Here is a 12,303-nt window from a genome sequence, read left to right on the forward strand (position 1 = left end):
AGGCCCTTTAACCTTGTCTTACTTCCTTGAAACTTACTACTGTTATATTCCTTCTAATCTCATTGCTTTTCTATGTTATACTGTGTCCCTATTCTGCTAACAGTCTGGGTCCCCTCCCCTTGCCAAACTTGTTAAAATCTTCCCAACAGCACTGGCAAATCCACCAGCAAGGATGTTATGCCCTCCCTGGTTCAGATGTAGACTGATCCACTTGTACAAGTCCCACCTTCCCCAAAAACAATCTCAGTGGTCCAGGAATCTAAAACCTTCCCTCCTGCACCAACTCTTAAGCCGCGTATTCATCAGTGCTATTCTCCTATTTCTGTTCTCACTTGCTTGTGGCACTGGGAGTAATCCAGAGATTACAACTCAAAAGGTCTTACTCCTTAGTCTATTGCCTAACTCCCTGAATTCTTGGTGGATGACCTCATCCCTCTTTCTACCTATGTCATTGGTATCAATATATACCATGATCGCTGCAGTACCCCGGAGCCCCTACTCCCTTCCCGGCCAAAAATCCAGAAGGGACATCTGGACGGATAAACTCCACGGTGGCTTCCCACATTTACCCCAGCTGAAAATCCCAATGTGTAATCCCCAGACAAAAGTACCTCCGAAGGGTTGACCCCCCCACCCCCCGGCAGGGAAAAAACTTGGGAGGCCCTGGAGAGTTGCAGATGATTTATAATGCTTATTTTCGGCATAATAGAGTTGTTTGTTATCTTGTGTCAATATTATTTTTTGTTTTATAATCTATCATTGTGGATTGCCTGCAGCCCAGACGGTGAGCCCCTTCGATAAAGTAACCCCTGGGCAGAGTAATCTCGATTAGAAGGGAACAAGCTAATCGGGCAAGTGAAAGTTCAGATGGTTAAATTCTGGAAGGTTGCAGATGACTCACAATGGTCATTTTATTGTGATAGAGGTGTTTTGTTACTGTACTATGATGTAATCCCCAAAGGGTCATTCTCGGAAAGTGCAGCCCAAGAGCAGAATCCTTGGAAGGGGAAAGTAAGGAGGGCAATGCCCTGGAAAGTCAAAGATAACCCACAGTGAACCTTTTCTTAGTGTAAGGGAGAATATTGTTATCAGTAAAAGGATGGCATTAGCCTTGGGTACTATTTATATCATAGTTTGCTGGTTTATTGTTGTTGCAAGTTGTCTTTAGCCTTGGAAGGCTGGTTGTGGATAACTTGCAATGCGTACCAGCTGTTTCTTGTTGTGATATGTTGTTTGTACTATTGTATTTAAATGACATGTTTGTTGTTGATACTGTTAGGTGTTACCTTTATAATTGCGAGATGGGTTTTGAAAGTGCAATGTATTTTTGTATTTGTAACTGTTTTGATAAATAAAAAGAGTGGGTCAAATTGATGGTCTGATCAGGGAGCCCTATGCTCTGTACTTAAACAGGAGAGTCAATTCCTCTGGCACAGATGCAGACTACATACTGAGTGCATTCTGTATAGTGTCCTTGGTTCTTGTAAATAAAGGAATCTTTGTGAAGGGACTACCACCTCTGAAAACTTATTACAACTGGGCAGCACAGTGGTTAGCACTGCTACCTAACTGTGCTAGGGACCCAGGTTCAATACCTGGTTTGGGCCACTATGTGTGCAGAGTTTACATATTGTCTCTGTGGGTTTTCTCTGGGTGCTCTTAGAACCCGAGTCCCAGCGATCAGCCGAGAGGAGCCGAACCCGAGTCCCAGCGATCAGCCGAGAGGAGCCGAACCCGAGTCCCAGCGATCAGCCGAGAGGAGCCGAACCCGAGTCCCAGCGATCAGCCGAGAGGAGCCGAACCCGAGTCCCAGCGATCAGCCGAGAGGAGCCGAACCCGAGTCCCAGCGATCAGCCGAGAGGAGCCGAACCCGAGTCCCAGCGATCAGCCGAGAGGAGCAGAACCCGAGTCGGATCGATGAGCTGAGGGAAACTGAATCCCAATTTTGATGAAGTATCTGTTGGTGGCTTCATTCAGAAGCGGAGAAGTCTGGGACTAAGTGTTTGATTGTTAAGAGAGAATGAGCGGGCAGAATTGGGCTGAGAGGCCGGGTGGAGGTTCCACTGTTTCCTCGGGCTCTACTGCGGGGACAGGCGGGCCGCTGAGGTGTCAGGAGAGTTATGCATGTAGCGGCTCGGAGGCGGCCTTCGAGTGTGATGAGTGCGGGAGCCTACAGTGTGTCCTCTGTGAGCGGGAACTGCACACACAGCCCCGATTCCGGGATCATGAGCGGAGTCGCCTGCAGCCCGGGCACGTCCCATACTGTGATCAGTGCAGCAACAACTCGAGCCCGGGGTCTGGGCCTTCTGTCCGGCACAGGGCCGCCTCCCGCTGTCTGAGCTGTAAAGTTAACCTTTGCACCGAGTGCCAACGCCGGAGCCACACCAGCAGGCGCAAACATCCTCTGAGCAGCTACCCACAGCCAGGGCCCGGAGAACAGGGAGAGGCACAGACTCAGCAACTGGACAAGAGGCTGAGCCAGGCTGTCAGCAGCTTTCTGTTGGTCGATGAGAAGGAGCAGATCCAGGTAAAGAAAATGGGGAGAAACTGTCCTGTAGGAAAGCCAAACACTTAGGGTTCATATTGGACAAATAATATAGTGAGAGTGATAATCCAGAAACTAAAAAGTAGATATTAAAATGTTTAGCGACATTAATTGGGGACAAAATTTAATTAGCACTTGGGGAAAAATAAAGGTTAAAGGTTAGTTACAAGCAGATCATGTTTGATTAACTCAATCGAGTTCTTGAAGCAACGGAGAGAGTTCATGAGGATCGGGCACTTAATGTGTATAAGGACTCTTGGATTTAAAAATACAAACCCATGGGATTCAAGGGACAATAAAATGAACGAAAGGATATAAAACAATACTGAAATGTTATTTTTCAAACTCGAATGTAGTAAACAATGAGGAGGACGGCAACAGACATCAGGAAGATGTACTGGTGAAATGGGCAGACACCTGGCAGATGAACTCGAAGGTGGAGAAATGTGAGGTGATTCACTTTGGTGTAAGGAATGAGGAGAGGCAACATAAACGAAGTGTCATAATCTTAAAGGGGCTACAGGACAGAGGCACATGGGCATATACGTTCAAAAATATTTGAAGGTGACAAGATAAAAAGGCATTATTACCTCCCCTCCCTGCCATTGAACAACCTTGTTACCTCATGTAAGTTCTCTGTAGAGTAATCCACTCAGTCCTATACCTGGCTTTGCTCCTATTACTAGGCAAATTTATTACTCTCAAGTGCCCACCCAGTTGCCTCTTGTAGGCAAGAGTTCCACATCTCTTTTCTGGGGGTGGGGGGGTGTGGTGTGTGTGTGTGTGGGGGAAGAGTGGTGCTGGTGGGGTAGTGCTTTCTCAGCCAGGCATCCCCATCTCTTGCCCACAATCTTAAATCTTTGTCCCTTAGTCTTTGTACCATTGGCTAGTGACAATAGATTTTCTTTGTCTAACGTGTCTAACCCTATCAGAATCTGTACACACCCAGTAATTGACTCCTCAATCTCATTTGCTCCACAAACAGCCTTGGTTCTATAATTTAACATTATAAAACTAAAGTCCCTCACCCATGGAATCATTCTGGCAAAGCTCCTTGTGCATTTTCAAAATGTCAACATCTTTCCTGAAGTATGGTGACCAAAATTGGATGTAATACTCTAGTTATGGCCTAGTTAGAGCTCCAGAAAGCTTTAGCATCATTTCTCACTTTTCCAATCAAGCTCAAGATCCCATTATCTTGATTTGATTACATTTATTATTGTCACGTATTAATATACAATGAAAAATATTGTTTTATGCATACCATATAGGCAAAGTATACCGTACAGAGGGAAGGAAAGGAGAGAGTGCAGAATGTAGTGTTACTGTCATAGTTAGGGTGTAGAGATAGATCAACTTAAAGCGAGGTAGGTCCATTCAAAAGTCTGATGGCAGCAGGGAAAAAGTTGTTTTTGAATTGGTTGGTACATGATCTGACTTTTCCCCAATGGAAGAAGGAGGAAGAGAATATGTCTGGGGTGTGTGGGGTCCTTGGTTATAGAACATAGAACATAGAACACTACAGCACAAACAGGCCCTTCGGCCCACAAGTTGCGCCGACCACATCACCTACCAACCTACAGACCTATCTATAACCCTCAATCTCATTAAACCCCATATACTCATCCAGAAGTCTTTTAAAAGACCCCAGCGAGTTCGCCTCCACCACCACTGACGGCAGCCGATTCCATTCACTCACCACCCTCTGAGTGAAAAACTTACCCCTAACATCACTTCTGAACCTCCCTCCCCGCACCTTAAATCTGTGTCCTCTCGTAGCGACCATTTCAAACCGGGGAAATAGCCTCTGAGAGTCCACCCTATCTATTCCTCTCAACATTTTGTAAACTTCTATCAGGTCGCCTCTCAACCTTCGTCTCTCCAGGGAAAAGAGTCCCAGCTCCCTCAACCTAACTTCATAAGGCATGCCTCCCAGTCCAGGCAACATCCTTGTAAATCTCCTCTGCACCCTTTCAATAGCTTCTACATCTTTCCTATAGTGAGGCGACCAGATGTTGACTGCTTTTCTGAGGCAACGGGAAATGTAGATGGATGACAGTCAATGGATGGGAGGCTGGTTTGAGCGATGGACTGGGCTTCATTCACGACCCTTTGTCGTTACTTGTGATCTTGAGCAGAGCAATAGCCAGTAGTCCACGGTCGTGGACGTGCCAAATTACCTTACTCTCCTGAGAAAGTGGAGGCATTGGTGGACTTTCTTAATGATAGCGTCTGTATGGATGGACCAGGGCATCTCCTTTCTTTTGTCGACATTGAGAGAGAGTTTATTGTTGTCGCACCAGTTCACCAGATTTTCTATCTCTTTTGTGTACTGTACTGTATCTCAAAAGAACTTGAGATATGTGCTTCAGCCATATCTCAAGTTCTTTGACAAGAATGACATTTGGACTATGGCAAGCAAATTCTTGAGTGCTGCCAAAAACTTGAATCTCTAAATCAACCAAAGGTGTTTAGCTAGCACCAGCTACAGGCTGTGAAGCAACAGACAAAACCATTGATGGCACCAGTTTCAAGACTGCCATGCCTTAGTAAGTGTGATCTCTAGGGGTACCACTTGATAAAAATATACATGCACACATCCAGAAAACAAGTTTTCATGTGGCTGACTCCACGTTTTTGTCTGGAAGCAATGTGGCATTAAACTGAAAACTAAAATCAAACTCGAATAGATCATTGCCCTCAATACCCTATTATATGGTGCAGAACCATGGATCTTCTCATGGTGCCACATCTGAGCTCTGCAGTGCTGCCATCAAAGACACATGAGGTCGTCATGATAATTTCATAGCAGGTTCAAAATCACAACAAGGTTCTCCATCATACTGGCTGCAACAGCATGGAGATCACCCTGCAGAATTTTCATCTTGGATGGGCAGGTCATGTTTTTTGCCTGGATGATTACAGAATCCCCAAGCAGATCTTCTATGGTGAATTGCCTTGGAACAAACATTAACAAAATGGTCAGTACAAATGATGTAAGGACACCATAAAAAGAAACCTCAAACTCCTGCATTGCAGATTGCCTCTCTTGAAGTCAAAGGTGATGGGCCTTGACAATATTCTGGCAATAATATTAAAGACTTGTGTTCCAGAACTTGCTGTGCCCCTAGCTAAGCTGTTCCATATAACTACAACACTGGTGTCCACCCGATAATGTGAAAAATTGCCCAGGTATGTATTGTACATAAGAAACTGGTCAAATCAAACACAGTCAATTACTGCCCCATCAGTCTACTCTCTATCATCAGTAAAATGCTGGAAGAGACCATCAACAGTGGTGTTGATGGCACTTACTCAGCAATAACCTGCTCACATACATTCATTTTGAGTTCTGCCAGGGTTACTCCATTCATTACCTCGTTACAGCCTTTGTTCAAGATGGACAAAAGAGTTGAACTCCAAAGGTGAGGCTCATTTGACTGAGTATGGCATCAAGGAGCCCTAGCAAAACTGGAATCAGTGGAAATCAGAGAAAATCATTAGAGTCACACCTGGCACAAAGGAAGATGGTTGTGGTGGTTGGAGGTCAATCATCTCAGCGCCAGGACATCACTGCAGGAGTTCTTCAGGGTAGTGTCCAAGTCCCAACCATCGTCAGATGCTTTATCAAAGACCTTTCTTCCATCATAATGTCAAATGGAGGTGTTCGCTGATGTTAGTACATATTCAGTACCATTTGTGACTCCTCAGATACTGAAGCAATCCTTGTCCAAATGCAGCAAGATCTGGACAATACCCAAGCTTGGGCTGACAAGTGACAACTAACATTGGCACCATACAAGTGTCAAGCAATGACCATCTCTAGCAAGAGAGGATCTAACCATTGCCCACTTGACATTCAGTGGTATTACCATTGTTGAATCCCCCGCTATCAACATCCTGGGGATTACGATTGACCAGAAATGAATAGAACTAACCATATAAAAACTGTGGCTATCAGAGCAGGTCAAAGGATAAGAATCCTGCAGAGAGTAGTTCATAATGCAGGGGATGGACAGGGTAGAGGTAGAAAGATTCTTCCAGCTTAGAAAGGATAGCAGAACTAGGGGACACAGCCTCAAGATAAGGGGGGGGTTGCGGGGGGCAGTTTAGATCGGAGTTGAGGAGGAACTTCTTCACTCAAAGGGTGGTGAATCTCTGGAATTCTCTGCCCATTGAAGTGGCTACCTCACTAAATATATTTAAGTCGCGGGTAGATAGGTTTCTGATAGACAGGGGAATTAAGGGTTATCGGGAGAAAGTGGGAAAGTGGAACTGATCCACTTCAGATCAGCCATGATCTTATTGAATGGCGAGGCAGGCTCGAAGTGCTAAATGGCCTACTTCTGCTCCTATTTCTTATGTTCTTATGATTGAAAGATTGCTGATTGGATAATTTTTTTGGGGGAAGAACAAAGGTACTGTTTTCTTCCAGAAATTAAATTGCTATGTCTGAAATGCATTTGTTCTGTATTGTTTTCTTGTCCGTGTATTAAATTTTGTAACTTTCGTTGAATTTTCCGTAATTGCAGTTTGTCAAATATTTTATTTATTAGGTGGCAGATGAAGAAGAATTTATTCAGAAACTTAATTGCAAAGCTGATGAAAACCTCAAGGTTATTTCAATCTTTGGCAACACTGGTGATGGTAAATCTCATACCCTTAATCATACATTCTTCTATGGATGCGAAGTTTTCAAGACCTCTCCAGCCCAGGAGTCATGCACTGTTGGAGTGTGGGCAGCGTATGATCCTGTTCATCATGTTGTTGTCATTGATACTGAAGGTTTACTGGGAGCGACTGTCAACCTAAGTCAAAGAACAAGATTGCTACTTAAAGTACTTGCTATATCTGATATAGTTATCTACAGAACTCATGCAGACAGATTACACAATGACCTCTTTAAGTTTCTCGGCGATGCATCTGAAGCCTACCTTAAACACTTCACAAAAGAGTTGAAAGCCACTACTGCAAGATGTGGATTGGATGTTCCGTTATCGACTCTGGGACCATCAGTTATAATTTTCCATGAGACTGTGCATACTAAATTATTGGGATCTGGTAAGTTGTACAAAACTCTTTCATGTTAATAGATCTAAATATTCAAGTGCATCACTTAACTAAATCTTGTTGTTCCCCCCCCCCCCCCCCCCGCCCACCCTGAAATGTAGTTAGTATTACTTATCTTAAAGTATCTATGCAGCAAACTAAGCACATTTGACGTAGCAGAACATTTTGATCATAAATTCTTCCTGCTCACCCCAATATTTTTGTATTACTCAATGGTTTCTGGCCTTTCTATTCTAAAGTAAAAATAAATCAACTTGAAGTAATGCGACATGCAGGGTAATTTTGAACTTCAGTCAATATGTTGTTGTATGGAAGAGAAGTTTAAATTTAAAGATACGTGAGCATATATTTTCTTTTGCTGATTTCCTGCTGTTCACTCTGGTGCAAAAGGAAAGTTGATGGCCAATTTCACAATTATCAGTTGCGTCTTGTTAGGTTCTTATGATTTGCATTTAAATCTAGAAGATGAGTATCAGTAGATTGGTTAACCACAGAGCATGCTTGAGCATTGGTCAAAGTCTTTGTACTGTTGCAGGCCCAATTTCATCTGGTCCACTAACACAAAATGCTGCACTGGCCTAGCTCCGTATTTTCTTTTCCATGTTCATTCATAATTCAATAAAAATTCAATATATAAAGTATGATGCAAGGCCCAAAGACAAGTTATCTGAGATTGGTCAAGTGTGGTGTCTCAATGTTTAGCAAGAAGGACATAATCAAGTTGCAATATCCACTCCAAGAGGACCCATCAATAAGGTCTGGAATCTAGACTGCCTTCACTAGTGACTATCAAGGGATGTAGAATGCCCAATTGACTGAACACAAATAGAACATAGAACACTACAGCACAAACAGGCCCTTCGGCCCACGAGTTGCGCCGATCACATCAACACCTATCTATAACCCCCAATCCCATAAAACCCCATATACTCATCCAGAAGTCTTTTAAAAGACCCCAGCGAGTTTGCCTCCACCACCACTGACAGCAACCGATTCCACTCACTCACCACCCTCTGAGTGAAAAACTTACCCCTAACATCACTTCTGTACTTTCCTCCCCGCACCTTAAATCTGTGTCCTCTCGTAGCGACCATTTCAACCCGGGGAAATAGCCTCTGAGAATCCACCCTATCCATTCCTCTCAACATTTTATAAACCTCTATCAGGTCGCCTCTCAACCTTCGTCTCTCCAGGGAAAAGAGACCCAGCTCCCTCAACCTAACTTCATAAGGCATGCCTCCCAGTCCAGGCAACATCCTTGTAAATCTCCTCTGTACCCTTTCAATAGCTTCTACGTCTTTCCTATAGTGAGGTGACCAGAACTGCGCACAGTACTCCAAATGAGGCCTGACAAGGGTCTTATAAAGTTGCAGCATTACCTCCCGACTCCTAAACTCAATCCCTCGATTAATGAAGGCCAGTACCCCATACGCCTTCTTGACCACCTCTTCCACCTGCGAGGCCGATTTAAGAGTCCTGTGGACCCGGACCCCAAGATCCTTCTGCTCTTCAACACTACTAAGACTCCTGCCCTTGATAGTGTACTTGTTCATCCCGTTGGTTCTGCCAAAATGGACGCATTTATCCGCGTTGAAGTCCATCTGCCACTTCTCCGCCCAGTCCTGCATCCTATTTATGTCCTGCTGCAACTTTTGACATCCTTCCAGACCATCCACAACACCACCGACCTTCGTGTCATTAGCGAACTTACTTACCCATCCCTCCACTTCCTCATCCAGGTCACTTATGAAAATGACAAACAGCAAGGGTCCTAGAACAGATCCCTGGGGCACTCCACTGGTGACTGACCTCCATTCAGAAAAAGACCCATCCACAACCACTCTCTGCCTTCTGCAGGCAAGCCAGTTCTTGATCCACAAGGCCAAAGGCCCTTGGATCCCATGCCCTCTCACCTTCTCAAGAAGTCTTGCATGGGGGACCTTATCAAACGCCTTGCTGAAGTCCATGTACACCACGTCCACGGCACTTCCTTCGTCAATGTGTTCAGTCACATTATCGAAGAACTCAACTAGGCTTGTAAGGCACGACCTGCCCTTGACAAATCCATGCTGACTATTCCTGATCATGTCAAACCTCTCCAAATGCTCGTAAATCTTGTCCCTCAGAAGCCTCTCCATCAGCTTACCAACCACTGAGGTCAGACTCACCGGTCGGTAATTTCCCGGGCTATCTCTGTTCCCTTTCTTGAAAATAGGGACTACATCCGCAATCCTCCAATCTTCCGGAACCTCTCCCGTCTCCATTGACGACGCAAAGATCATCGCCAGGGGCTCTGCAATCACTTCCCTCGCCTCCCACAGTATCCTGGGGTATATCCCATCTGGTCCCGGCGACTTATCTATCTTGATAGAATTCAAAAGTTCTAACACATCCTCCACCTTAATATCCACAAACTCAATCTTTTCCATCTGCTGCAAATCCGTAGCAAAATCTCCCAGATCAGCTTCCACCGTGAATACTGAGGCAAAGTACTCATTAAGCACCTCTGCCATTTCTTCTGGTTCCACACAGACCTTTCCCCCTTCACCTTTTATAGGTCCTATCCCTTCTCTTCTCACCCTTTTACCTTTCACATATTTATAGAAGGCCTTGGGATTCTCCTTAATCTTACCCACCAAGGTCTTCTCATGACCCCTTCTGGCTCTCCTAATTTCCCTTTTAAGCTCCTTTCTACAGTCCTTATACTCCTCAAGATCCTTAACCTCTCCTAGTTCCCTGAACCTTTTGTACACCTTCCCTTTCCTCCTGACTAGGTTCAACACAGCCTTCGTGCACCACCAATATGTCAAGTAGTGACAAATGTTTTATTCAGAATGGCCAACACTTACATCAGAGGAGTGTTCTCAACCTAACTGTCTTGAGCTGATTTTTCAACTCGTTTTCCTTCAGTACAAAGTTTCATGTGTTTAGTTCCACCAGTGCAGCAGACCAGTCAGATTGTATGAGGAGTTGACAAGTAGTTGGAAAATTTATATCAGTTAAGTGCCCGGAAATTACCATCTCAAGTGGAGAAATGTTCAGTCATCTCAACTTATTTGCACGGCACCACATCATTGAGTTTATAGATTGGAGGTTACCATTGACAAATAGCTTAACTGGACTAGCCATATCTATCCATGTTGCTACAAGGTAAGTACAGAGGCTGAACACTTCAGTGAGTGTATTACTTCCTAATGCTGCAAACTTGCATGACAATCGACAAAGATGGCATACTCACCGCTCATCTGAGTGGGTTTCTTTTATCCGTTTGTGGAATGCAAGCGTTGCTGGCAAGGCCAGCATTTGTTACTCATCCCTAATTGCCATTGAGAATGTGGTGGTTAACATCTTTTTGAATCACTGCAGTTCATTTGTTGTAGATGCACCAACAATGCTGTTAAAAAAGAAGACCCAGAATTTTGGCCGAGTGACAGTGACGTAACAGCAATTTAGGGCTGTTGATGCCACATTTGGCCAAGTGTTGCCTTGATGCTGAGGACAGTCACTCTTTCCCCTGAGCCAAAGCTGCAGCAAATCTCAGTTCTCAAAACACTGAATAGTACCTGGGATAGAGTAGTCCACTGTCTGGAGTTTGCACATTCTCCCCATGTCTGTGTGGGTTTCCTCTGGGTGCTGTGGTTTCCCCAAAATTCAGAAAGATGTTCTGGTTAGGCACATTGACCCGAACAGGGCCGAACTGTGGCAATTTGGGGAATTTCACGGTAACTTTATTACAGTGTTAATGTAAGCCTTACTTGTGACTATTAAATAAACTTTTTAACATTTTTTTGTCCCAGTGTTCCTGCTGCTCCATTAATACTTATTCCTATAGCATGTCACTAGTTGCAGAGCATTATGAACGGGGAGGGCACATATACACATACCAACGATATAGGTAGATAAAGGGGATAAGATCCTGCAAGCAGAATTTAAGAAGCTAGGAAGTACATTTAAAAAAAAGTAGAATCCAGAAGGTAGTAGTCTCTGAGTTACTTCTGGTGTCAAGTGCTAGTGAGTTTAGAAGGTTAGTCCAGTTGAATAGAAGGTTAGTCAATTGAATGTGTGGCTGGAGAGATAATGCAGGAGGAAGAGCTTTAGATTTTGGGATGTTGGGACCGTTTTTGGGGACGTTGTACAAGGTGGGTGGCTTATGCCTGAATGAAAATGGGGCCAGCATTCTTGCAGGGAGATTTGCTAGTGTTGTTGGGGACAGATTAAACTAACTTGGCAGGGGCATAGAATCCTGAGCAACAGTTCAGCAGTGGTGGATGTACAGCCAAGTGAGTCAGGAAGACATAGAAGTTATAGACCTGTTAAGGCACAATGGAATTTGGCAAGTTTGGATGATATTTATTTTAATGCAAGGAGTCTGACAAAAAACGCAGATGAGTTAAAAGCACAGATTAAAACATGGGCATATGATGTCATTGATGTCACTGAGACATGGTTGAAAGAGGGCAGGATTGACAGTGCAATATTCCAGGAGATAGGATCTTCAGGCGAGAGAGGGAAGGAGGTAAAAGAGGAGGGGATGTCACAATTTTGATCAGGGAATCAATTGCAGCAGTAGGAAAGTGCAACATCTTAGGCTGCTCAAATGAAGCCATATGGATAGAACTTAAAAACCAAAAAGGAGCAATGACATTGCTTGGAGTGTTCTACAGGTCCCCCACATTTCTGAGAGAAAT

The 12,303-nt window shown here is 44.2% G+C and overlaps 1 protein-coding gene across 1 annotated transcript in view; it reads left to right on the plus strand.

Annotated features, from left to right (window-relative positions):
- The first annotated feature begins 1,859 nt into the window (after window positions 1-1,859).
- Window positions 1,860-12,303, plus strand: part of zfyve1 (zinc finger, FYVE domain containing 1) — a 130,134-nt gene continuing 119,690 nt past the window's right edge. The window contains exons 1-2 of the mRNA XM_080202911.1: window positions 1,860-2,527; window positions 7,102-7,606. Of these exons, the coding sequence (XP_080059037.1) occupies window positions 2,021-2,527; window positions 7,102-7,606 (1,012 nt within the window). The 5' untranslated portion in view covers window positions 1,860-2,020. The remainder of the gene's footprint in view (window positions 2,528-7,101; window positions 7,607-12,303) is intronic.

Source organism: Carcharhinus amblyrhynchos, chromosome 14 (assembly GCF_965287045.1).
Source record: "Carcharhinus amblyrhynchos chromosome 14, sCarAmb.v2.hapA, whole genome shotgun sequence".
Taxonomy (NCBI): Eukaryota; Metazoa; Chordata; class Chondrichthyes; order Carcharhiniformes; family Carcharhinidae; genus Carcharhinus; species Carcharhinus amblyrhynchos.